Source organism: Lissotriton helveticus, chromosome 9 (assembly GCF_964261635.1).
Source record: "Lissotriton helveticus chromosome 9, aLisHel1.1, whole genome shotgun sequence".
Classification (NCBI taxonomy): Eukaryota; Metazoa; Chordata; class Amphibia; order Caudata; family Salamandridae; genus Lissotriton; species Lissotriton helveticus.
Genome location: NC_136070.1, coordinates 1065874335 through 1065901937, shown reverse-complemented (window position 1 = coordinate 1065901937; position 27603 = coordinate 1065874335). Strand labels below are relative to the sequence as shown.

The 27603-nt window shown below is 45.2% G+C and overlaps 1 protein-coding gene across 5 annotated transcripts; it reads left to right on the top strand.

The window, feature by feature from the left end:
• Nucleotides 1-1746: 1746 nt before the first annotated feature.
• On the top strand, nucleotides 1747-25555 carry CNBP (CCHC-type zinc finger nucleic acid binding protein). Of its 5 annotated transcripts, none has more exons than XM_078661430.1 (5): nucleotides 1747-1903; nucleotides 10827-10967; nucleotides 11091-11153; nucleotides 15440-15638; nucleotides 24563-25555. In XM_078661430.1, the coding sequence occupies exons 2-5, from the start codon at nucleotides 10844-10846 to the stop codon at nucleotides 24678-24680; spliced, it is 504 nt and encodes a 167-aa protein (XP_078517556.1). In that variant the 5' UTR covers nucleotides 1747-1903; nucleotides 10827-10843; the 3' UTR covers nucleotides 24681-25555. The 5 variants fall into 5 exon arrangements, with proteins under 5 accessions (XP_078517556.1, XP_078517555.1, XP_078517552.1 ...); XM_078661429.1 differs by having other exon boundaries at nucleotides 15428-15638; XM_078661426.1 differs by having other exon boundaries at nucleotides 15425-15638.
• The last annotated feature ends 2048 nt before the right edge of the window (nucleotides 25556-27603 follow it).

Genomic DNA, 27603 nt, shown 5'->3' with positions numbered 1-27603 from the left:
TCACGATCACTGCGCATGCGCGCACCACTCCAAACGCCGGCCGGGCCCTCGCGCTGCGCGGCTGAAGACTGCCGCGTCTCTCGCCGCACGGCGCTACCGGTCACCGGTCTCCACACAGCTTTCCACACACAGCTTGCTGGCGTGATATTACAGCGGTACCTGCTCCTCCCGCTGACAGTCCTTCCGCCTCCACGGCTCACATGCAGAGCCGGAGCACCACCGTCACCGCCAACAGGGAAACGTCCACTCCTCCGACAGGGTTCTACCACAATCGCCGGATCGCCTTCACCGCCCTTCGTCGCCAGTCTAGGGGAGTGGAAGGTCACTACACGTGGGGCCTACCGGTAAGCAGTTATACAGACATGCAATGATAGACAACACACTTGCTTGGTTGCAGGGTTGGACCGGAAGCCACGAGCAACCTCCGTCCATTTATTTATAGCCTTCTGGCCACGCCTGGCCAGAAGGTGATACATTTTGTGAGAGTGTTTCCGGGGCTCAGCCGAGACCCGCGAAACACTAGAGCGTCACACCCTCCAGGGGCTGGGGGTAAAGTACTTTGTGCACTCGAGGACCAGGGATAGCAGCAAACAGTCAGACTCCAAAGTTTATGGTCTCCCGCGCTGCGGGACCGCCGATGATCTTTTGAAACCCCTCCAGGGGCTGGGGGTAAAGTGCTTTGTGCGCTCAAGGGCCAGGGATAGCAGCAAACAGTCAGGCTCCAAAGTTTACGGGTTTCATTGCCTTACTTCTAGGTTCTAGGAAGTATAACAGCAATATAGGCTAGAACCGGCGCTAGATTATATTCAACCACTTCTAGCAAAGAAGCTCTTTCTCCAGTGTAGACATGGGGTGCACCCGCTTCGATCATTTACCAATAAGTGGCAGGGCACCCATACTCTAGATTGCCATGGGTGTGACCAAGCAGAGGAAAATATATATATATAGTCTTTTACATGACGTGCTTATATTTCACTATAATGTATTGTTTTGTTTTATGTGCTTTTATGGCTTGTATAGCCAAAATAAAGATTTTTTTTTTACTTTGACTATCCAAATGTAATTTTAATCCTTAAATATGTGTTGTCCTCAGTCGAGAATTAAATCAAATAAACTTAAACTTGAGTGGAAAAAAACTTGAGAGGTATAAAAACAAATATCTGTTATATTTCCGAAATCACCGAGACTTACATTTTTAAAGCAGGCTAAAAAAAATATACAACTTATCCTATACAAAGGAAAATTCGTAATCACGAATACATCTCGATTTCAGAAGTTGAACTTATTCTTTTTTTTACTGAAAGATCACGCTTAATCAACACTAGCATGGTGAACTAGTATTTTTTCTCTGTCTGTAAAGTCTATATTGACAAACGAAATCGGACCCGGAAAGACGTGGTGGAAGCCTCCATCCTAATCGAGGGGTGAATCGAGATATTTTTAGGCAATACATCGGAGCACTTGTTATAACAAAATATTGTACCAGGAAATGCACTTATTTAATGTTGATGTTCATAAATATTTCAGCATGTTAAGAGTGTGCCAGGCGCTGTTGATATTGGACGGGCTGTCCCCTAACAATTGTTATGGTATAGGCCGAATCCCTGCCCGTAGAACGAGTTCTGGGCATTCTTTGGGCTGGACGTATACCACCTCTCTGATTGGTCAAGATGCGACACACGTCGTCTTTTCGTTTTGGAAGATCATTGGTTAGGTCGCAGCAATTGGAGCTGTGTGCAAAGCGGAAGGGGGGTCAGGGGGAAAGGGAGAGGGCGAGAAGGGAGGAGGCCCGTGGGAGCCAGGGTGTCGTGTGCAAACCCGCGTGTGGCGCATCGGAGGAGGAGGAACCGACAACAAACAGGGGCGTAAGGGAGGAGGCGGCAGGAGGAGGTCGACGGAGTAGGTGAGCCGTACAGCTGGGACCGGGGAACCGGTGGTCTGTACTGGGCTGCAGGCATGCGCCGCCGCAGTCAAGGAGGCGGGAGTGAGATGGCGGCGCGCGCCTGGGCCTGCCACTGCGTCAGGCCTTTGCGCGCGCTCACTCCACTGTGAGCGGTGGAGGGAATATGGCGCGCGAGGCAGTGTTGCACATTGGGACAGGGACGATCCACCACGTGAAGCCATACTGGCGGGGGCGGTGGTGGTGACACTGCAGCAGCCTATGTCAGTCCTCCTTTATGAGCAGCTGTATGAGGTCAGAGGCCGGCCTGGGCCCTCACTGCCGCTACCCCCGCTAGCTGTTGCTCGTGCTCGGCTGGGGACGCAGGGCACCGGACCGCCCCCTGCAGTGAGTATTGAAGGCACGGGAGGGGCGGGAAGCCCGGGTGTCGGGGATATTCATTGAGCATGGGTTCAGGGAACACGTCCGAAAAATGAGGGTGACCGATCGGTACTCTTACTTACCACGTGACTGTATAGTGGGCCTTACTTTGCCGCCACCTCTTTGATTCCCTCACTATAATTCCATTGCTCTTTTTATTTATGCCAGTAGCGCATTCATCTGGAGCTTGCCAATACTTATTTCTAGCAGTCACCGTAACCTACGCGATTTGTTTACTTTTTCCACGTCTATATTTCGCTGGTTTATTACACATGAATTGGTATTTAGGAGGGTGCACTTTAACTTCCAGTGTGTGCCCTTGAGCTGAATTTTTTCTTAATAGTTTTATGTTGCTCTCCGGTTCCATTTGTCACGTAAGTCTTGACTAGCCACCATCGCTTTATTTTCGTCTGACTCCTGTATTTTTAAGTGTGTAGGTTTTGTCTCTTAGGCCTCGTTGTCTGGGGTTCTGCTGGCCCCATGTGTCTAGTTGCACGTGGCCAATGGGTATTCCCAAATAAGGGCACGGCTAGTTTGACAGCTGCAGAAAGACTGCTGACCGAGTTTAGCTATCTTGTTGATTTTAGGAGCAAGTGTTTGCTGGGGAGGTCTGAGGATGGGCCCTCTTACACAAATACAGTCTTGATCGGCGGTAAGACAAAATAGTAGGTTCTTTGAGCACAAGCGCCGCCACCTGTCAAATCTTAATGTATACCAAGCCGCCTCCTGTTCCAGTGTTGCTGTTTTCTGTTGGTTGGACATACTACATCCATCCAAGCATTTGGGTTGTGTCGTATTAAATGCTGCCATCTACACTAAGCCTTGTTTTACATTCTGTTCAGTATAACTATTTTTAATGTCCACTAGTGAAGTGGTTAAATAAAACCTCTATCCCCTTTTGAATAAACTTGGTAACATTTGAAACAGTTGTAAAACTGCAAAGGCCCAACTGCGATGCTACGGGCTTTACGCCGGCGGGAATGATATTTGTGATTTAGGGCTCTTTAATGAAAAACGTTTCGCGTTGAACTGCTACCTCCACATAAGACCAAATACTTTGTTATATGGTGAGCTAATACAAATATGTCCTCATTGTTACTCGTTGCATTATAATGTTGAGCATACATTTTGAAGTAAAGATTCTAGGTGTTGATCAGGTATCTGGCAGATATTCATCATTAATTTCTTATAGAGCACCATTGGAAAAAGTGTTAAATCCCGATAGACCATGCCAAATCAAAATGACAGGTTTCTTTGACAAGAAATGGGATTTTTTTTCAAATGATTTCTCCAAAATAACATTGACGGCTGCTTGCCAACCGTTGCATTGTATTGTGGGGTAAGAGCGCTGTACCAAGATGCACTTAACTAAGGTTTGGGTTATTAACTAGCAGGAAGAGTGTAAGAGAATGGATTGCTGATTCGTGATTATGGGTGCCTGCTACAAGAGGAATTATACACAATGGCATGTGGGCTAAGGTCTTTAATCATGTGCCTAAGCAAGTGATTGACTCATATTGTAGGGCACACATTTCCCATTGATACATTTGACATGTAGCGCCTCGCAACAGAATTGAGAATGTCAAGACAGCGTAAGTATAGTCCAACCATTTATCTCCCATCTCTTTATTTTTACTATCACCCAAAACTGGTTCTCTGCCACACCTCATTAATCTACCGTACTCTTAAATTGTGTCCTAATGGGGATCTTTAAATCCGTTTTACTGCCAGTGTACCATGTCCACTCATGGCCTGAGATCATACCATGTTTTTCATCATAGCCCTATGGAATCTTATCAAAGGGGGCTGGGAAGAGCTGGTGGGCCCAGTGAGTTTTCTATTTAGTACGTAAAATTCTGTAATGAAGTCTTCCAGTGGTACATATTGTATTTTCGCCATTAAACATATGTGCTGTAAACACCAGTTGATGAAACAAAGCAGGCAAAGTACATGATAGCAATGAAGTCATTGTCAAAATGAACCTTTAAAAACACAAGACAGCACCTTTCAAGGTCGTGCTGATTAGATTAGTAGATAGATACATATCTGGGTCAAGTGATTAAAAAAACACACTAGGATGAACCCCGTGGCATCCCTCACAAAACCTCCCACAACATACAATATCTGCCCTTAAACCAGTTCAAAGGTTGTGTAAATCATCAAACCACTGGAGTACATGACCGCTGCACCTTCTTGGGTATTCCCACATCTCCTTTTATGAACAATGAGAACCAGGGTTAGCCACACTAACAAACTATAAGAAACCCAGTGAGCGTACACATTGGCAACCAAAATATGAACATCATCAACCTATTCACAACAATTATCCCACATCGAATATTTCTGATTGATCAGTATCAACAAGACTGAAAACAACCTCTTGCATGTTGACGCTCCATTGCAACTTTAATAAAACACTGAGTGACCCCAGTAAGTCTGACCTAACTGAAACAGAGTTTAGTCTAGAAGAAATCATTTTTTTAAAGTGGCATTTGCTACAGTTCTTGTGGGAATTTAAGTGGTATGTTGGTAAGGGAATGACTCGTGCATGCTATATGGGTGAATGACTGTTTGCAGCCATGTGTTGAGTCTTTAGTGTGACCAGACTCAATATGTGTCAGTGTTGCCTCCTGGTCCAAAGTTTTGCTGCTGTGTGAAACCAAGAACCATTTGCTGACATCCCGTTTGTATGCCAGGTGCTTGTACGGTGAGCCTGTGGAACATGGGTGGTGATAGAACTTTGTGTAAGTCTGAGTATGGAAGACAGTGGGTCCATTTTGAATGCCCCTGCTTTAGCTTGGTTCAAGATAGTATTTTTCTTAGACGGTGGCAGTATATCGCCTGTATTCCTGTGGCTGGAGCTGCAGACACGAAGTAGGTCTTTGCATTTAGGGGCTACTTTATAATTCTTCCAGATTACTGCCATTTCAGTTTGTAGTGGTGAAGGGTGGGACTGTAGTTTCTTTTTTGCAAGGTGATGACGTTTCTAGGTCGGGCCCGCCCTTTTGTGTGTCACTGATTGCTGCGTTAGAGAGACTGATGACATCCAGGTGCCAAAATGTCACACTTAGTTGTGCCTATTTGATGAGTGCTCCTGTTTGCAACCAGCACCTTGCTGTGAGAAGCACCTGTTTACACAAATCTGTGTCTGGAGCAGCCTGAGAAGGACACTTGAAAGAAAACCCAACTAAACATGTGAGCTAATGGTCCTCCTGATGTCCAGGAGTCTGCTTGCTGACATGGGGAAGTAGTGGGCCTGACCCTTCCAAGATGTGAGACTCTGCATAAGAAGCCCACCTTGTTATTGGTGTGAAGAATGCCCAGACAAAGCAGACTGCACGGGAGTGTGAAACCAGGAGTGACTAGTAATCATAGTGAATCTCTTGGTTTCATTGCATAATCTTTAGAACTGCCCCATAGACTTAGCCGAATTGAGTGTGGCTGTATCTTTTGTTGGCTGATTTGAGCTGGGAGCTCCTTCTGCTGCCAGAAGAGCTGGGACCTGCTTCTGCTGCCAGAGAAAGACATGTTGCTGATGAGTGTAGGCTAGTTGTCTTGGGGGGAACACAACTACTCGTCACCTGTGAGCTAACCCGAACCGCCTGAATTCCTCAACTGAGAAGCTGGCCCATGTTATACCACTTCCCACCACTGTGATCATCTCAACAATGCTGGTGTGTTGCAGATGAATGGATCCCAGTCAGCCTGGGGAACTGGGAAGACATGTTACAGCTGAGGTAACCTGGTTGGCTGGGCAAGCTGCAGCTGCTATAGAAGCTGTACAGTTACCCTTGGACCTGCTATTCTGCAATCATCCGTGGACATGGGCGCAAAGGACTGAGATGCTCGCCGAGAAAATTATGGGCAAGGATGTGTGACTTTCTGCACAGCTTAAAACTGGGGTAAGAACAATTGACTTATTTGCACTCCTACATCCAGCGGGGTGAATAGTGACATAATCTGCAGCTGTGCCTAAATCATGTCTCTGACAGGGAATGTGAGGGACTAATTGCTTGGGTCACCTGTGAGGGAAGAAGACTACTGGGTAAGGAGGATGTAGTGCACTGAGAACACATCCCTGGAGTGTATTGAATTTAGTTTCATTGTGTGCTTAAAGTACTTGCTTTTATAAGAAGACATGCGTAGGGTTGGGCATTAAGTTATTGTGCCTATTGGTTGATTGTGTTCTGAGCTCTTGCTCCCCTCTACTTCCTGAGAAGCCTTTGACTGCTCGGCCTTGTTACTAGGCCTGGGTGTAAAATTCCATTCAGCTTGCAGAGTTTGAGGAATTTTTCCCGCTCTGCGTAGAAGTCTTGAAAATTCCACGTAGCAGTGCCTGGTTTTTCCTCTCTAGCTGCTTGCCAACATTAAGTTGGCGAGTGAGGAAAATCGCATGCTAGACAGCCTCTCAGTGAGATTTCTCAACGTGGGCTGTCACGGCAGGTCGCTACCGCTCGTGTTGAGGAATCTGCTGCTCAAGTAGACCATCTACTTGAGCGGTAGAAAGAAGCTGCACCCTTTTGTGCTATGCATGGTGCCGTTCACGCTGATTTTATAGCGCAGTACAAACTCCAAACGCAAAAAATCCGCGCAAGCAGCTCAACTTGCCTCACTCTGCAGAGCATGGTGGAGGTACGCAGAACTCCAACCTGGCCTACTTATTATCACAACAGTCAGGCATGGAAAAAGCTGTGCTTTGCCTAGTTTGTAGAACCATTGTTTGATGGTCCCATCAGTTGGCGCACAATAGCCAGTGTCTACCCAGTGCCATCTCAAACATGATCTGACATGGCATATGAAATGAGCATCGGTAAATACATTTTCGCCTGTGATTAACAAGCTTTTTTTGTTGTAAGTTGTAGATCGCTGAGTAGTTGTACAAGATTAGTTACAGAAAGTCTGTTAACTTGTTATGACTTGTTTATGTGCAATATATTGTGCTGTTACTAGTCGTATGGTTTAGAACAAACAAGGGAACCCACTAGGTAAGCAAGGACCAGGGGTAGTAGTTATTTCAGACAACAAAGGTCCTTGACAATTTACATTAGCAACTTAGAATAATTATAGGCCACAATCTGCACTATAATGAAGGTGTCCAGCCGGACCCTATTTAATAATCAAGAATGAGAAACATAAGAAGAATTCAGAGCACATAAAATGACAGTGGGACACAATCCTGTATCCAGTACAAACAACAACATAAATGGACAAACCAATATTTACAAGGGTGGGGAGTTAGTCAGGCGAATATATAAAATATTGAGGCGCTAGTGGGTACACAATTATCAAAAATCAGTCTAGCTGCACTCATGTAGTACAACACAAATAAGTCACACAGTGGAGAACTAGTGTACAACTACATCAACTGTCGACGGTGTTTCGATCCTATTTGAAATAAAGGATCATCATCAGGACTGACATTGTATCGCCTGAATTGCAAGCCATGGCTCATGTGAGATGGTATGTGGTGGTCCAAGGTGGAGGAAGTTAGGAGGGAACTCCTGATGGGGGCGGATCTCTAATGGTAGAGATTACTGGAGCCTATGGTATTCGGTAATTTAGCCGTGTTGGCAATTATTAGGGCAGAACAGCGTGCTTGGATCCGGTAGATTCTGGGAGGATTTCCGAGCCCGGGTAGTAACCGGTCGGCAAGGTGGCAGCCGATACCTTGGGTTAGGAACGGCAGTCACGGCGGACGATACTGCAACAATTAAGCGGCGAGGTCCAAGGGCGCCGCTTGCTATGGGCCGAACCTGGTAGTTCAGCAGTGTCATGTCCTCTGCGGGGCAGGATCGCGCCGTCAGGGCTCTAAATTATTGCAGTATCGTCCGCCGTGACTGCCGTTCCTAACCCAAGGTATCGGCTCCCACCTTGCCGACCGGTTACTACCCGGGCTCGGAAGTCCTCCCAGAATCTACCGGATCCAAGCACGCTGTTCTGCCCTAATAATTGCCAACACGGCTAAATTACCAAATACCATAGGCTCCAGTAATCTCTACCATTAGAGATCCGCCCCCATCAGGAGTTCCCTCCTAACTTCCTCCACCTTGGACCACCTCATACCATCTCACATGAGCCAAGGCTTGCAATTCAGGCGATACAATGTCAGTCCTGATGATGATCCTTTATTTCAAATAGGATCGAAACGCCGTCGACAGTTGATCTAGTTGTACACTAGTTCTCCACTGTGTGACTTATTTGTGTTGTACTACATGAGTGCAGCTAGACTGATTTTTGATAATTGTGTACCCACTAGCGCCTCAATATTTTATATATTCGCCTGACTAACTCCCCACCCTTGTAAATATTGGTTTGTCCATTTATGTTGTTGTTTGTACTGGGTACAGGATTGTGTCCCACTGTCATTTTATGTGCTCTGAATTCTTCTTATGTTTCTCATTCTTGATTATTAAATAGGGTCCGGCTGGACACCTTCATTATAGTGCAGATTGTGGCCTATAATTATTCTAAGTTGCTAATGTAAATTGTCAAGGACCTTTGTTGTCTGAAATAGTTACTAGTCGTATGGTGAGGTGAAAGTAATAGCAAACTTTTGAAAAATGAAAGAGGGAAATAATAGAATTATTTGATGTAAAAAAAATATTATGTGTTTAGAGGAGTTCTGACAACTTTTGGCCCCGGCGCCACTGCACCATTCAAATCATGACCCTTTTGTCTGCATGGTAACTGCACTTGTGCCTGCCTGTTTAGTAGTAAAACATAACAATATTAGGTGTTTAGAGGGGTGCCTAGAGCATTTGGTCTTGGTGCTACTGCACCATTCAAATCATGATCCTTTTGCCTGCTGGATAAATGCACGTGTGAATGTCTTGTTTAGTAGTGAAACTTAGCAATATTCTAGGTTTAGTGGAGTCCCTAGAGCTTTTGGGCTCCGGGCCACTGCGCCTGCTGCACCATTCAAACCAAGTCACTTTTAACTGAAAGGTAATTGCAGCTTTGACTGCCTGTTTAGTTGTCAAATATAGCAATATTATGTGTTTAGAGGAGTTCTGACAACGTTTGGACTTTATGCTGTTTTCAAGACTGATTTTGGGGCGAACAATTTTTACATGGCCCAAATTGTGAACTGACCTTTGCTGAAGACCATTACATCTCTGTATGAATGGAAGAGCCCTGAAGAAGTTCTCTTGGCTACCTGCCGAATTGAACGAAACGCGTTGGCTGCTAGTTTGGGAAATTTCGTATAAACTTGAAAAAATAAAGGATTGAAAGAAATTTAAAAAGGACTGAATAAGCTCTTTTTTGTTTAAGTGCACTGCTCTACATGTAAAACATTTTTTTTAAAAAAAGAACACTGCAGCTCAGACTTCGAAAATCCTTTCAGGTGTTCTATGTTACCGTTTTATAAACATTAAAGTTTTAAACCATATGAAGAATTCTTTAGTGAGATGGCCAGATAAGTGCGATTGTGGGCTGTGAACGTCCTTACTCATATCGTCTATCATCCCACCTTCCCATTCCTAGTTGACAGATCATTCCCATTTGTTAGTTTGAACAATGCTTTCTTTCATACCTCGATGGTAAGTTTCAGGACCACTTAACATAACCTTTTTGGTGGGTCTCTTGCGGTCAAGTTTCCCTTCTGGCAATTTTCTCTTCTGGCAATTTTCTCGTTAAGAAACATTGATTAGAAATTAGCTAAGCATTACCAAATGATTATTCAGTGGTTACCTCCATTCCAAATGGTCATCAGCATAGCTATTGCTCGAGCTTTTGTTTACCTGTCAGAAATCGGAATCAATTTGGCCTCCTTTACCCAAGCTGAGGTAGTGTTTTGTTTTTGTTTATTTCGAAGTACAATATATTTTCATCAGCCAACGATTGAAATAACGCAGGCTACTTCTAGTAGAGGACATATTGTCTTTATGTAGTAATGAATTTAGGGACTATTTTGGAGCGCACAGAGTGCGCCTCAGAAGGTCCAGTAATGCACACTACATGGGATTTCGAGACAGACCGCTACTTAACTTTTGTCCACTTGGCGTTACCACCAAAGAGGCTCGTTACTTAAAATGCAGGTGCAAGAGTTGTGACCAAATGGATATTAAAGTATGTCTGTGCCTCGTCTTAATCAGTGGAAAGGTCAACGTTGACTGTGAAGAACATTGATAACAGCAGGGGCGAGTTTTTGCAACACTTGTGTTTGGACAGATATTTGTACGCCTACATTGCAGGATTGCCTTGGGTTAAAATTCTCCCTTCGCCCCCAAGCCTATCCCTCTTGGATTTATGGAATACGTGTATTAATCCGCCCTCAGTCTCCATAAGTTTAGCCTGCTGAGGAAGTTTACAAAACGTCTTGCAATATTGAAAATGTTTTACTTCTTCTACTGTTAGTTTTTTTCTAGTTTTCCTTATGTTTGCCGCCCTTAAGGAGAATCGCTTTTGTTTTGAGGTGTACTTTTAAGTATTTCTAGGGAAATAGAAGTATAAAATGAATACTTCGTTCTCAGTGCCAGTAACATGTTTCTTATTATTTGTTTAGTACTTCTAACTAACACCATGAGCAGCAACGAATGCTTCAAGTGTGGACGTTCAGGCCATTGGGCTCGCGAGTGCCCCACTGGAGGTGGTCGGGGGCGTGGCGGACGAGGCCGCGGTAGAGGTGGCTTTACTTCTTCCAGAGGTAATTTCAAAAGGCAACATTTAGTACATATAATTTGATTTGTTTTAGTGGGAGCAACTCGAACAATAGTTTCTCCATGCCCCGGTTTTAAGCGCATGCTAATGTATACAATTTCTTTCCTAGACATATGCTACCGTTGTGGAGAGTCAGGTCATCTTGCCAAAGACTGTGAACTTCAGGAAGATGGTAAGTGGAGTTTAATATTCCCAGTTGCAATTGAAGGCGTGGCTAGTGATTTAAGCATAACATATAGTCCGAACTGTTAAAGGATTAACCAGTTATAATTTAAAGCAGCAGAATATATATTTAATTATAATATAAATAATAGGAAAAGTGGGAGTGGGCAATTGGTGTCTGTAGGGCCTGTAGTAGAGGTGGAAGCATAGGGGGCCAGTGGCAGATTTATGGGAACTCCAGCTGGGAAGGAGGATGGGTGTAGACTAGGAGCTCCAATAGACCCGAAATTGCGTTCTGAGAAATAAAAGGCAAATCAATTGAGAGCAGGTCTTAAAGGTATAGAGCAACATTTTGTGATTGAACCATTTGAATGGTGCGGAGAATCCCGAGAAGATAAGAAAATATTGTTGCACGTACTAGACATAGTTAAAAGTCTGTGGGAATGGCATTACAGCAGGGTTGACTAAAATATTAGACTGTATTTTATTGGCTTTTAAACAACATTTCCCTACTCCTTACAAGGTCCAGTGCACTTTGATTGGTCGAGTAAGATGCGCAGTTTGTCTTGCCTGGTTGTTACAGCATGGTTTTAATGTGCTCTGTGGCAAGTTATAGTGTTGTATATGAGATTCAGATGCTGCTCTAGTCATGTCACCGGTAACTTGTTGGTGTGCTTAAGTTCGGCGTGTAGCAAAGGTATGTGTAATGGATAGAGGTGCTAGTGCAATGCTTATATTTGTTTTGCAGGTTTACACAGGTCAGGGACTTAGAAATATAATATGACGGCATTACTTGGATCCCTTAAGAGTCTGCATTGATGAGGCTAGGAGTATCTAGACATTACTGAATCTGGAATTATGCGACCACTGGAGACCATAGAGGTGGAGCATAAGGAATGCAACACACCACAGTGGTTGGGTCTATAGGGTTCCTAGGAGTTGTGAAGCCTGCTCCAAAGTGACTAAATGTCATTGGGAGCTCAATGTGTAGGCATCAGTCCGGATGTGTGGATGGGAGGAAACTAGTTGACAGAGGTAAGCTGGATGGCAGAAATATGGGTACAAGAAATCAGTAAGCAGTAATGGCAAATGGACCCCTCAAAACCTTAGCATGCCTTAGCTTAGAAGATGCTTCCACAGTCCTCTTGGTAGATGTTCTTTTGGATCTTTCCTGGAGTGGTGAAGGTGCAATCCACTGATGCAAGTGGGATTGTCAAACCAACTAAAAGAAAGCTTTTACTCTAGCAAAGAGTCGACAACAAGCATTATGGTAGTTGTCCCTTTCCAGGTCTCAAATGGGCCAATAGGGGATGGAACAAAGGAATACGCTCTTACCCTCTATCACCTTTGCCCTGGACTTCTTGAGAGGAGAGGTTAGGTGGGTTAGTGAGCGCCAGTCAGCAGAAAGAGGTGAGGTGGGGGCATTTGTGAATGGCGGTTGATGTGATCCCATAAGGCCAATGTAGTCACGCCAGGGCTTCGGAGTGTGTGTAAAGAGCATAAAGAGAAATTTGAAAAAAAGCAGCAAGGGTAATTAACGCATTTTGCCCAAAAATCCTAAATAACTTAAAAAGCACATCAAATCTACAGTTTTACTGTCCCTTTTCCCTCTCCTTGTTGTAGAGTGGAGTGTTGAGTATCACATGTTCCCTCATCATCATCCACATTTGTAAAGCGCACAATCACCCGTAAGGGTCTCTAGGCGCTGGGGGCCGTCGGGAAGATTAAGCAAGCTATTGCTCAGAGTCACATGGTGCTGGGCTAACCTGCCGCCGGAGCCGGGGATCGAACCCTGATCCCCAGATTCCAGCGTCAGTCGCCCTGGCCGCGGCGCCACACCTCTCCCCTAAAGAGCTGTTTATCAAAGGATGTGGTATGAAGGAGAGGGTTGAGGTTTTTATATGTTTGGTTAAGATTGGAAGATATGGAGTCTGGGGTGACTTAAACTTAAAAAATACAGTTCTTCTATGGGATGGGATGTGACAGGTGGGCTGGTTATGAAGCGTACCAGAGTGGCTAGAATGCAGGATCAATAGTAGGTGTGGCATTGGATAGTGATTTGGAGAGAAGTGTGGATCAGGAGGTTACCTTGGCGGGGGAGTGTGTCTCTGGACTGATTACTAATGAATGGCTAGAGATAAGTGCTTATTTTAGTTAAGATTAGGGCACCAAGGCTATAATGTAAAGGTGGGGGGATGACTGGGGTGTAGTGCCAATATTGTATTGCATTTAGAGAGAACGTGGATAACAGTTCTGTGAATTTTTAAAGGGCTAGTAATAGTTTGTTCTCCAGTACTTTGTGTGTGGGTGGGGATTGGGTAAATGAGGATGTCAATGCTTAGACTGTGCTGTAAAGTTAGTAGTGTATGTACGAATAAGGAATGGTTGGTGTCGGCGGGCAGCTTTCGGGACAGTGTCACTCTTGACTAGCCAAGTTTCGGACGCTGTGATGAAGTAGAGAGGTGAATGAGTCAAAAAGACAGTGATGAATTGTTATGTACCAATGTTATGTGGCATGTAAACCTGCCAATCATGAACAGGTGAGATTTTATTTTTGCAGCTTGTCCTGTTGCGGACTCTGTATTCATATTCATACATTATGGTAATTGGGCAGTAATGATATCCATATAATCAAAAAGCACCAGAAATCCCAGCAGCAATCAAGATTCACCCTGCCAACTACTGGTGCAAAAAGTTTTTACAGTTAAAACTACTGGTGCAAAAAGTTTTTACAGTTAAAATGTTCTTATTAAAGCTACTAAAAATAATGCTGTTATAGACACTTGCGGCTATGTATTGATGTGCGTACGATACAAGTGGTGCTTTTTGTTTTGAAACTATGTAAAATGCATTTTCTAGTTGGATTTGTTTCTCAGATTATATTTATTTATTGAGAAGGGATAGATGTTGACTTGTTACACCAATAGTTTCCCAGAGGTTAATATCCGAACCTGTGCCTGCCGCTTCCAAGCATTTTGTAAGAGGAACTAGCACCTTCAGTTCCGGAGAGGTACCTCATCACAGAACATTGGGGTGTGTTGGGGTTGTAATGAAACTACACACCTCCCCGCTTAATAATATTTCTTTATTATGAGGTGGTGTGAAGAACTTCTTGCTTGTTGCGTAGGTGGTCTAACAGTTCATTAATTCGTACAGAAGGCGGCAGCCTGCTTATTGTTAGGCATCCTTAAGCTTCTGGCTGCTTCCCAAGCCATTGATTAAGCTACATTGGCTTCCCATGAAGAAGCGTATTGCCCTCAAGGCACTTTGTATAGCGTTCACTGCATTCACTCAGCTCTGACCCCCATTACCTGAGGCCAAGTTTTCGTTGGTACACTCCCTTCAGGTCCCTACGTTCATCTTCTGCAGGTAATCTATTTGTTCCCAGAGGCAGAAGGTCAAAATGGGGAGTAGAGGCTTTGATACCTGTGCCTCCAAACTGTAGAATACTCTTCTCCCTGATCTGAAGAAAATGACCACTGCTACCCTTCAGGGAATATCTGAAAACTTGCCTTTTCCATCAATGGGTGCCTAGATGCCTCTGGGCTGGAGTGCGCTTTATAAATTTGCGTTTCATTTTATCTGGAATATTGTGTTCATGGGGCATAGTTTTTTTCGCTGCCACCCAACAGATGTTTTGTACTTGTTTAAATAACTAATTCATCTGATGCATAAGTCTGTGCCCTCGAATGTTATTGTTGCTGTTTAATTTAAGCAGATTTAATTAAACAGAAGAACTGACTGAGATTGTCAAGTTGTTTGTTCATTATCATATGCATGTATATATCGCTCTCTGTAATGTGACTTGTGTAGAGTTTATCTCAAGTTATGCCTTTCACGTATATCTAGCCTCCTCAGATAGGTTAATGTAGGATTACATTTTATTCATCATTTATACCAGGGCTTGGTTTAAATTTACCCATAGAAGTTTTCATCCCAATACCTTCTCAGTCTTAAACAGTTTTAAAACTTGAAACTAGCACAAGTAACTAACTTTGGAATGGCATTTTCGCTTCAAAGACCAAAGGATTGTTTTTCTTAGCAAAGAAAAGGTATTTAAGAGTATTGGCCATTTTTTTGTAAAGACAGGATTCCTCTTTCTATAAACAAACCTGTATTCCTTTTTATAAAGAAAGCAACAGAATTAGGTAGATCATATTTCCACATTTCTGGTATGTACGTTGTACTTTTGAAACACGCCTTTAGATAACTTGCTGTGTGTTGAGTTTCATGCTGGAATCTATTCAACGCGTAGTAAAAGTGGTTTGTTTTTTCGCACTGTGGCCTTTTTTGTAGCCTGCTACAACTGTGGCCGGAGCGGCCACATCGCCAAGGACTGCAAGGAGCCTAAGAAGGAGAGGGAGCAGTGCTGTTACAATTGTGGGAAACCAGGACACCTGGCTCGTGACTGTGACCACGCAGATGAGCAGAAATGTTATTCTTGTGGGGAGTTCGGACATATTCAAAAAGATTGCACCAAAGTGAAATGCTACAGGTACTATTTTTATTTAGGAACAGAATAAAGCAGTTAAGCAGTCTAAATATCCCAAATTAACTTGATGTGCAGAATAAGCTTTGGAGTTTGGTTCAAGTGCGAAGGGAAACTGTGTGAATGTGGCATAAATCTTAAACGTGCCAGTGTATCAATATCGATTTTTTTTTTTCTTCCAAATTTACAAGGTTTGCCTAATGAGTAGATCGATTATGAAATTGCTTTATTTAGGATTTATATATTATATGTAACCCATATATCATGTCTTCTTTCTTCATGTGATGGCTATAATGGCTGATCTTGGCACGTATACTACATTGCAACATTATCTACCTTCATGGCAGAGAGCTGGGGCTTGGCTGAAATAAAATCATGAAGGTTCTAGTAAGATTTGAAGGATCTAGTACTATGTATATATTGACTGGCAATTGTTGAGTAAGAATTTGAGAAATGCTATACAAAGGCAGGCTTCACAAAGTCTGATCTAGTTCCGTTGGATTGCTAGTATGTTTGGAATACATTTGCGACTTTAATAGGATTCACAGTGAATCTCAGGAGTACACACAAATTTACTGTAGTCTTAGATTTTCACAGTTACTCTATTTCGTAGAATGTGCTTATGGAATTCTCACCAGTCATGAAATGAGTGAGTAAATGTTGCACTTGTGCATGTGCATAATTACCTTTCTCGTTTAGAAGACATTTTCTTGACGAGAAATTTCCCTGCCACCCCATATCACATATGTTCATTGGAACCTTGTACTATTTTTGAAAGATCTGTACTCCTGCCTTTCATCAGTATTAAATGTATGTTTCCCCTTTTGGGGAGCGTACCTGCAAGAGGCTGGTGAATATCCATAAGGTTACATGCTGGTGTGTTTTCTCTGCATGTGAAGATGGTCCTGCCTTAAGCGGGGGTTGTCCCTACTTCACCTTCATCCCTAAATTAATGGTGGTGGAGAATATAGGACACTGCAGTACTTGAATATTTGCAAACAAAATAATTGACGGACAGAATGCAGAACAATGTCATACCTCCTCCCCAGTACAGAGATGTGGACCTAAATCCATCGTTTTTTTGCTACCCATACCATTCCAGTGTGAACCCAGCAATATGTGAGCGACCCTTGACCCGGTCTTCAGGCAGGTTGCTCCCCCTTGCCGCACAGCACCAACACTGAGTCTGTGTGCATCTGCTGCCTGTTGCTTCCGTTGCCGCAAGTTCGAGGCCCCTCGGCAGTCCGGTACTGCCATATTTTGCTCTTAGTTTTATTTTGCTCCCATGTCTAATTCTTTATTGCTGCCTTGTCTATTTTTGGTTGTGTTGATTTTGCTGACTTGTGCTTTCCTTAGTTTTCCCACGTGTTTTTCCTCTGTGCCCCCGTTCCCGCCGATGCGTCCCAAGCGACCACGACCCCTTGGTAGCCCAATCGCCACCCCACTTCCGCCTCCCAGCTGCTCCTCCCTCCCACCTCCCCTTATATTATGGCCCCACGCCTTAGGCGGGCCAAAGGCAAGCCCGTCTGCACCTCGACTGTGCCCGGCGCCAGGCCCCTGCGAACGCCACGACGCCAGGCACTGCTACGGTGCTAGCACCCTCCACGCTCTCAACACCGTACGATCACACACTGCTTCCTGGCCGCCCAGAAACACACACAAGGACCCTTCTCCTGCCGGAACTGCAGCTTCACCAGCATCCGACCCACCAAGACACCCACCGAGAGAGGACGCAACCACCTCAGATGCATTTTACTTAACACCCGCTCCGCCCGCAAACACGCTGTCGAACTCTGGGACCTACTCTACTCCACCGCCCCAGACGTCGCCTTCCTGACGGAGACCTGGATGAACCCCTCCTCGGCACCTGACATCGCCGTAGCCATCCCTGACGGCTACAAGATCACCCGCAGAGACCGCACCAACGGAACCAGGAGGAGGAATCGCCATCGTCCACAGGAACACCCTCAGTCTCGACCAGCACCGACGACACCCTCCGCACCGCCGAACAACTGCACTTTCCAGCACCGACGACACCGCCGAACAACTGCACTTTCAGATCCACACCGATCCCAACACCTCCCTCAGAGGAACCCTCGTCTACAGACCCCTCCCCCCGGACCACGACCACAGTTGAGCGACTCCATCGCCGACTTAGTCAGCATGCACGCCCTGGCATTCACAGACTACATCCTCCTCGGGGACCTGAACTTCCACCTAGAGAAAAGCGACACCAACTCCACCACCCTGATTGCTAACCCCGGACTCAGACAGCTCGTCACAACACCCACCCACTCTGCCGGCCACACGCTTGACCCCATCTTCTCTGCAAGCTCCCACGTCTCCTTCAGCCACACCACCGAACTCCACTAGACCCACCATCACTGCATCCACTTCACCTTCTGGAAACCCACCACCGCACTCAGCAGATCCCTCTCCGCTGCTGGAGCAAAGTCACTGAAGACCAGCTAAACACCACCCTCGCCCGAAGCCCACCCGTCGACCCCACGGACCCGTCGACCCAGACACAGCTGCCCGCAATCTCACAGTGGATCAACAACTGCGCCAACACTCGCCCCAATAAAAAAAACCTCCAACAGACACCCCAACAAGAAAGCCAGCTGGTTCACCGCGGACCTCCAGGCCTCCAAGCAAACCTGCCGAAAACTAGAGAAGAAATGGCATTGCGAACAGACACCGGACAGCTACGCAGCACACAAGAACGCCATCCACAGACACATCAACTCCTCCGATCCGCCAAAAGGGCCTTCTTCAAAGACCGCCTAGACAACAACGCACACAACAGCAAAGAGCTCTTAAGCATTGTGAAGGAACTCTCCAACCCCAGCGCCAACACCGACATTCCACCTTCGCAAGACCTGTGCGACTCCCTCGCCACCTTCTTCCACCGGAAGATCGCAGACATCCACTACCGCTTCAACACTTTGATTGCCCGACAGCCACTGAGACCTCCTACCCCACGGCCACCATCCACACCACTCCTCACCTGGACCAACATAAACGGCGACACCATCAAAATCATGAACACTATCCACTCCGGCGCTCCGTCAGACCCATGCTCACACAACCTCTTCAACAAAGCCAGTGCCACCATCGTACTCCATCTCCGCAAGGCCATCAACATCTCCTTCGAGACAGCGACCTTCCCGGAGAGCTGGAAGCACGCCAAGATAAACGCCTTACTCAAAAAACCCAAGGCTGATCCGAAGGACCTCAAGAACTTTCGACCCATCTCCCTGCTCCCGTTCCCTGCCATGGTCTTTGTGAAGACCGTCAACAGACAACTGAGCCGCTACCTTGAGGAGAAAAGCATCCTGGACCCGTTCCAGTCCGGGTTCCGTTGCAACAACAGCACCGAAACTGCCCTCATCGCCGCCACCGATGACATCAGGGCCCTGCTGGACAACGGCTAAACAGTGAACCTCATCCTCCTGGACCTGTCAACCGCCTTCAACGCTGTCTGCCACGGCACCATACGGACACACCTTAAAAGCGCAGGGATCCGAGACAAAGCACTGGACTGGACCACCTCCTTCCTCTCCGGCAGTACCCATCTCTGCCTCTCCCTTTCCGAACCGAAGCCACGAGATCATACGCGGCGTACCCCAAGGATCTTCCCTCAGCCCGACACTGTTAAACATCTACATGGCACCACTCGCTCACGTCGCCTGACTGCACGACCTCAACATCATCGCTGACGACACCCAGCTGATCCTCTCCCTCACCAAGGATCCCGCCAAAACCAACCTCCACGAACGAATGAAAGCTGTCGCAGAGTGGATGAAGAACATGGGTCTGAAGCTGAATTCAGAAAAGACGGAAGTCCTCATCCCCTGCTCCACCCCCTCGGCGTCGGACGACTCCTGGTGGCCGACCACACTGGGAGCAGCACCAACACCCACCGACCATGCACGCAACCTAGGGAACATCCTCAGCTCAACACTCTCCATGACCAAGCAAGTCAACGCCGTCTCATCCTCCTGCTTCAACACCCTCCGCATGCTCCGCAAGATCTACAGGTGGATCCGCACCGAACAAGAAAAACTGTCACCCAGGCCCTCGTCAGCAGCAGGTTAGACTACGGAAACTCCCTCTGCACAGGAGCCTCGGCCAAACTCCCGAAACTACTACAACGCATACAAAACGCCTCTGCTTTATCCTGGACATCCCTCGCTGCAGCCACATCACACCCCACCTGAGTCCTGCACTGGCTTCCCGTCAACAAGAGGATCACCTTCAAGCTCCTCACCCACGCATACAAAGCACTCCATAACACCGGACCGGCATACCTCAACAGACGACTCACCTTCTACACCCTGAACCGCCAGCTCTGCTACACTGCCCCCCCCCCCCCCTCCTCATCCGAAGCGTGACTACCGGCGGCAGATCGTTCTCCCACCTCGCCGCTAAAACTTGGAACACCCTCTGCATCCTCCTACGGCAGACCCGGGACCTACTTACCTTCAGGAGGCTACTCAAGACCTGGGTTTTCAAGCAGTAGCAGCAACTCTACCCCCAGCGCCTTGAGACCCTCACAGGTGAGTAGTGTGCTTTACAAATGTTCTGATTATGTAAATCAGTCTTGACCCTGCTCCCTAAGGGAACAGTCCAGCTCCAACTGCCAGGCCAAGTCCTCCCTGGACTGGAAACAAGCATCTTTCGACCGGTTTCAGGGTTTCGCATCTTCATCAGCCAGGCTAGCTTGACTCCAGTGGCATGGCGAGCACGGGACCCATGTCTGGTCATACCCGTCCCACTCGGGGTGACAAATGCAAAAAGAACAATTGATGGACAGAATGCAAAACCATGTCATACATTCACCCCTGTACAGAGATCTGGGCCTAAATCCATAGTTGTGTTGTTCCCCATGCCATTCCAGTTTGAACCCAACCATTTTCAAATCAGTCTTGGTCCTGCTCCCTATGGGAACAGTCCAGCCCGAACTGTCAGCCAGGTCCCCCCCTGGACTGGAAACAAGCATCCTAGGATTGGTTTCGGAGTTCCACCCCTTCTCAGCCAGGCTAGCTTGCTTTGTTTGCCTGAAGTCGGAAGGGGATGCCCAGGCGTGGGTCCCTTGCTCACTTTGCCTCTGGATTCAAGCTAGCCTGGCTGATGAGGGGTGTTACTCCGAAACCGGTCCAAGGATGCTTGTGTCGGTTCAGGGAAGACCTGGCTTGGCAGTTAGGGCTGGACTGTTCCCATGTGTCACAGGGTCAAGACTGATTTGCAAATAGCTGGGCCTGAACTGAGGTGGCAAAGTGAGCTAAAGAACGATGATGGATTCAACCCAGATCTGTGACTGGGGGTGAGTGTCTGAAAAGTTTCAGCGCTCCATCCATCATCTCCTTGTGTGTCTTGAGTATTTGTCATCATTGCAAGTGCACTTTACGACCATCAAGCTCCACAAATCCAGATTCTGAAACTGCCTTGAGATTTAAGGTCACTTGAGTACCACTTGATTGTGCAAAAAAATGTTATGCGTTGGAAACCATCTTTTAGCTTTACTTTGTAGGGAGGCCATGCTTGTTCCATCTCACTGCATTTGAGAACAAACTGCAATGTGTGGTGTGGCACTGTGTTGCACTTGGGCTTTAAGGATTTGTTGAAGGAAGCATAACGAGCCTTTGTTTTTGAAGTTGTGATTGAAACGTTTTAGTCCCTTGACAGTCTAAATACAGAAGTTTTGGTTTTCACCTTGCCAGCTTAAGTTGCAAAATCTCATTTGAAAAAAGGGAATCTACAGATACTTTTGAATTGCAGCATGCTTGATGTCGTTTTGACAAGCATAAAGGAGAGGAATCAACTAGGTTTTGGCTGAATTGTCTAATAGAACTGGCAATGGCCATTCTAAATGCTGTATCTTACAGAAAGTGATTTGAATTGATTTCAACATTTATATTTATTTATTTATTTTCTAAGTTTTATATAGCGCGAACAAGATCTTTGCAGATATCAGAGCGCTTTACAGAACCGAGGGGTAAAGTGAGACAAGGGAGTGCTTAAACCAACTATTGGGTACAGAATAGTAGAGGGAAGTCAATGAGTAGCAAAATAGGATAGCAATCAGATAAAACAAAAAGTACAGTTAGACATTCTGATAAGCAAATATACAAAGTCAGAGCAGTGTGTTCGATATATCCAAAAAAAAGTGTTCAAGTGAATTTAGCCATAAGGATGGCTTTTACTTCTTTCTTAAACGAAGCAGTGGAGGAGATGGCCCTTGTTTCGGGAGGCAGAGCGTTCCAGATCCTGGGTGCCATTCCGGAGAAGGATCGTTTTTAAGTTTTTTCCTTCTGGAATCTTCGCGGTTTCAGGAGGAGATTTTTTGTGCTTCTGGTGGATCTCGAGCCCCCTGATATAGACAGCTTTTGAGTGAGGTAGTTGGGTGACTTGTGGTGTACAGCCATGTGATTCAGACAAGCGATTTTCAGCTGTATCCTGGCTTCGAAAGGCAGCCAGTTCAGGGATTTTAAGTCGGGGGAAATATGGGAAAGTCTCGCTGCAGCGTTCAAGGAGGCTCTTAGGGGTGCGGTTGTTGATCGGGGGAGTCCGCTGAGAGCGACGATTCCGTAGTCTATGCGTAAATGACTAGGGCTTGTACTGCAGTTTGGAAGTCCTTGGCAGGGAGGAAGGGTTTAAGTTTCCTCAAAGTGTTGATTTGGAAGTTAGCTCCCTTAGTTGCTTTGCTAATGTGATGCTGCATGTTGAGATTGGTGTCAAGTGTGATGCCTAAGGATTTAGCGGAGTCCACGCTAGTGGGTTGCACATGGAGTGCAGTTAGGTGCTTGAGCCAGCTTTGGGTGGTGGAAATTTTCGCAGGAGGTGCGATCAGAAGGAACTCAGTTTTCAGAGCATTTAGTTTGAGGTGAGCCATGATTGGGCGTTTCTGAGCGTAGAGTTTAGAAGTTTGATGTCTTCCGGGGATTGAAGTTTGAGATAGAGTTGAGTGTCATCGGCGTACATGTGAAAGTGTACATTAGATGCTTGTAACAAGGTGGTGAGTGGTTCCATGACTAGATTGAACAAAGTTGGGGATAAGGAAGATCCTTGTGGGACGCCTAATGTTACAGGCATAGATGGGGGAAAACACGTTGTTGATCTTGAACTTTTGAGACCGATTATGTAGAAAGGAAGTGAACCACTTGAGAACAGTCCCAGATAGACCCATTCTGGTACTTAACAGCTCAAGTAGATTCTCATGTTTGACGGTGTCAAATGCTGCGGAGAGATCAAGTAGGATGAGGAGGCAGGTGTCGTTGTGATCTAGGATTTGGAGGGCGTCATCAATTGTGTGTCATAGCCGTTTCCGTACTGTGTCTTGCTCGGAAGCCTGACTGATGAGGGTTGAGGAGGTCAAACTGATCGATGTGTTTTGTCAGTTGGAGTTGTACACATTTTTCCAGCAGTTTGGCCAGGGTGGGGATATTGGTGATGGGGCTGTAATTGTTTAGATCAGCAGGGTCAGCTGTAGGTTTCTTGAGTATAGGCGTGACTTGCCCCACCTTGAGGGAGTCAGGGATGAGTCCTTGTTGAAGGGAGCTGTTGATGATTTTAGTCCAAAGTGGGAGGAGCAGGGGGATGAAGTCTTTTACAGCATTGGCAGGTAAGGGGTCTATGAGGTGATTGGAGGGCTTCAGGGTGCCAAACAGTTTAATTGTTTCTTCTGAGTAGGTGTCGAAGGAAGACCAGGCCGCGTTATTTTTAGGTTGAGTGGAAGTTATGTTGGGGCTGGAGTAGCGGCTTACATCATTGAGGAGATCGCTTTTTATGTTATTAGTCTTCAGCTCAAAGAAAGCAGAGAAGTCTTCACAGGATGGTATATCGCTTGTTGTGCTGTTTGATTGTAGAGGTTGTGTCTTGGTTTGAGTTTTGACTAGGTCAAACAGTTTAGTTTTCTTGGGCGGTTTTTTGCTTGATCGAGCTGGAGGCTGAAGAAGTCCGTTTTTGAGTGCTTGATTTTCCTAAAGTAGGCGTTTCTCTTTTTCTTAAGAGTTTTAAGGTGCAGTGCTGAGGGGTCTGATCTCCAGGTGCGCTCTGCCATTCGCATGTCACGCCTATCTTCGTTGAGTCTACCATCATACCATGGGTTAGAGTTCTTGGTGAAGACTCTCTTCAGTTGCTGGGGGGGCGGCTTCATTGACTATTGAGGTCATAGAGTTGAGGTAGAGGTTGGTCAGTGATTGTACGTCCGAGACTCCAGTAGGGGGAAGGAGGCGATTGTGGCTGTGTGCAGGTATGGATGTGGGGTTGAGTTTCTTAAAGTCCCTTTTCCAAATCTTGGATTTGGTGGGTTGAGCCGGATTAAGTTTAACTTTTTCGTTGATGAAGAATGTGATGATGTGGTGGTCTGACCAGTCACAGGGTTGGATTGCCTCCAGTTGGGTGGTGTCTTCTTTGGCGATGATAATGTCGAGTATAGCGCCTTTGTCATGGGTCGGGCTGTTGCAGATTTGGGAAAGGTCCAGCGCGCTGAGGAAAGTTTTAAGACTATTCACCACCGCATCCTTGTGATCGCTCCAATGGAGATTGAATATATAGCGCACAAATGCCCGAGGGAGTCTATGCGCTGTGTGAAAAGGTTTGCCGGAGATAACAAACAATTGACTTTAGTTGGAAAATAGCCAAGTGGGTACGGAACGTGTGCCCTTGCTAACTAAATGTGTGCAAGTTCTGTTGCAGTCTTAAATCCCTGATTGTTTTGATTTTGCTGTTTGTTTCAAATGAGCATTTAATGTAGAAATTCAAACTGAGTTAAATATTTGTATGAATGCCCTAACACGACTGTCCCATTTTTACTGTGCTAAACTAACTGCATTCTAAGCACAGGGCTAGTCTGAGTCTTAGTCTGATTAGAAATGCTGTTTTGGAGTACCTTTTTAAAATGTATTTGTTTTTGTCCTCTTTTGTAGGTGTGGAGAAACTGGCCACGTAGCCATCAACTGCAGCAAGACGAGTGAAGTCAACTGTTATCGTTGTGGGGAATCGGGGCACCTTGCACGGGAATGCACAATTGAAGCTACAGCTTAAATAATGTCCTTGTCGCCCCTCCTTTTTTTGATTGATGGTTGTATTATTTTCTCTGAATCCTCTTCATTGGCCAAAGGTTGGCAAATAGAGGCTAGTCCCAGGCCAGTGAGCTTCACTTGACGTGCAACATGAGGAAAGGGGTGGAAAAATCGACTTTCTGCATTTAACTACAAAAATGTTTATGTTTAGTTTGGTAGAGGTGTTGCGTATAATGCTTTGTTAAAGAACCCCCTTTCCGTGCCACTGGTTAATAGGGATTGAGTGGGAAAAGTCGAGTCAGACGAGGTGACCCTCGCCAAGTTCTTGGTAGTGAGCCTGTGCAAGAGGGGTTTAGGAAAACTTGGGGAAGTGTCTGTGAACTTCCATAAGTCATTTATTATTGCAATGGTGGCCTTGGATTTACTGACTGCAACCTCTTCATACATTAAGTGCATCTGTATATCGGGCCGTACTACAGTTCAAAGCAAGAGTGGGAGTAAAGATTCACATACCTGTGAGTGACCACAAAAGAAAAATCAGGAATGAAAGTAAAATCTAATTTGGTTATTGAATGATAACTAGCATTGGAGATGACTGGTGCTCGCAGCATATTTTAAATGAAATATTCAGTGGAGTAAGGTAATCTAAACCATACATCAATACACCAGAAAATACACAAAGAGCAGACTTGGAGCTATTAAGGAGTTAAAGAAATGTGTTTTCACTGAAATCAAGATGTTATTTTTGTACACTATATCACTTAGACAAATGTTTGAGTTTCATTTGCTTGTAATCAGTTTTTAAAATCGGATGGAAAAAGCAACTGAAGTCCTAGAAAATAGAAATTTAATTTTAAACTATCAATAAAGCTGGAGGAGGAAGGGGAGTTTGAGTAAGTTCTTTGTTGGTGTCTGTTTTGTTATGAAAAACATGGATCTGCAATGTTCATATAGGGCATGAAAAATTCTTTATGCACAACATGACACAATAAATGCTGGCATACACTGGTACAAACTGACTTTGATATGGATTTTATGTTTTGGATTGCATTTGTAATGACTGATGGTAAGAGTAAATGTAATTTAAAGTGAGGCCTTAATTGTTCGTTCTATAGTATTTAAGGGAGTATGCAATAAGACTAGTAATGTGTTAATGGCCACCTGGCGGCAGTTTATATTGTAATTGTTAAATTTGCCATTGATGTACTAGAGATAATGTCAGCAAACGTCACAGTACTAGGCATGAAAACACTTAAGTGATCTAAAAGGCTAGAATTCTGGCAAGAGCGTCTTGAGTTAAATTCACTATACATGTTTTTAGGAACAACACATGTTACTATATGAAAGGTTTCCTCCATCGTTGAACCCTCCGTTGATTGACATGCTTGTGATCCTGGGAGGAGCCGTGATAATTTTGCATACAACCCCTGTCCATGAAGCCCAAATTGGCCTAATGTTGTCTCATTCAAAACCACGTGGTAATTTTTTTTCCTTTTCCATATTGTGAGATAATCTTCTAGTAGGCAAGGCAAAAATGACCGTTTTATAACCAATATCCAAATTAGGTTCTTAATGATGGAATGATCGCTTCCATTTGAGGTAGCTTGTGGGGAGTGATATTGATTTGCAGTTAACTATCCATTTTATACTGTACCTTCTGTTTTTGTTATACCGTCTTCACTTATGAAGATTGAATATCCTGCTCCAAAGCTGCATGAAGCAACAGTGAAAGGCTACTACTCTGAACTGAGTTACGGATAATCTTCAAAATAATTTGCATCTGTCTGGGATCTGTGTTGGTATTTCGATGATTATCTGATTTTTGTTTGTATCTGCGTGTGGGAGTCCAATAGCTATCACTTAAAACATTCCCTGGCATGTTTGGAGAAAATGGTGTTTCCAATGGTGGTATATTAAGTCGGGATGGGACCACGAGGTAGGTGTGCCTGCCTACCAGTGGATTGGGTCTGGTACTGGTATGGGGGTGGTTAGTAGAAGCTTGCTCTGATAGTTGCCACTGTACCCAAGTACAGTCAGAACCAGGTATTCCAGAAGTGGTAGAAAATATTGGGTGGAATATCTCAAGAAAGAAATGCACCTAGTAACTAATGTCTGGACAGTTATTGGCCAGTGGAAGCTGTCATAGCACAGTACTCCGTTTGTGACCGTCCTTCTCCAGATGGAAAACCAGCTGACCCCTTCTTGCTGATTTGTTATGTGGGAGGTGCCATCAAGCCAGACTCAGTCAAAAGTGAAATATGTACTCTTTGGGATTCCTTGGGTAGAGGCTGCATCTGGTGGTTTGCAAAAGGTTTTAGTTTGGTTGGTGTTCCTCCTAGGGACTCCGACAGGCCTTCTGATATAATTCAGGAATTCTTTTTCTTAAGCAAAAATATAAAGGAACCAAACACTCAAATTTGTATTACAGTGACTTGGACCCTGAAACCTCAGTCCTAGCTGTAAAGTAGTTCCCCCTCATTAAGAAGAGCTAGTTCAGCACAATTGTCTGTTATATATTCTACTTGCTCATACTAATAACCTAATGCCTCCGCTCCAGGCTACTGGTGATCTTAGTGTTCGTTGGTGATACAGTTGCAGTACCAATGTCTTTCTTAAGCGAAGTTGGAAGAAAAAAAAATTGTGCATAATGCATACGCTTGGAAGCATATTTCATCAGAACCACATTTTACACACTTTATTTCTATGGTGTACTTGTCTGTGCTCATTCTGTGACCAAAATGTGGAGCAGATGATATTTAGATTTTTCACAATTTTTTTAAAAGATCATATTTGTCTTTGACCATCCTTGCATAACACTCTGTCATTTCAAGCCACCTAAAGAAATCCACTGCCTTGACTTGGGAACTGCACTGAATAACCAGTGACCAATTCCACAGTTTTACCGGGCACTTCCCTTTAGACTGGTGTAAAAGGAGCATGACTGT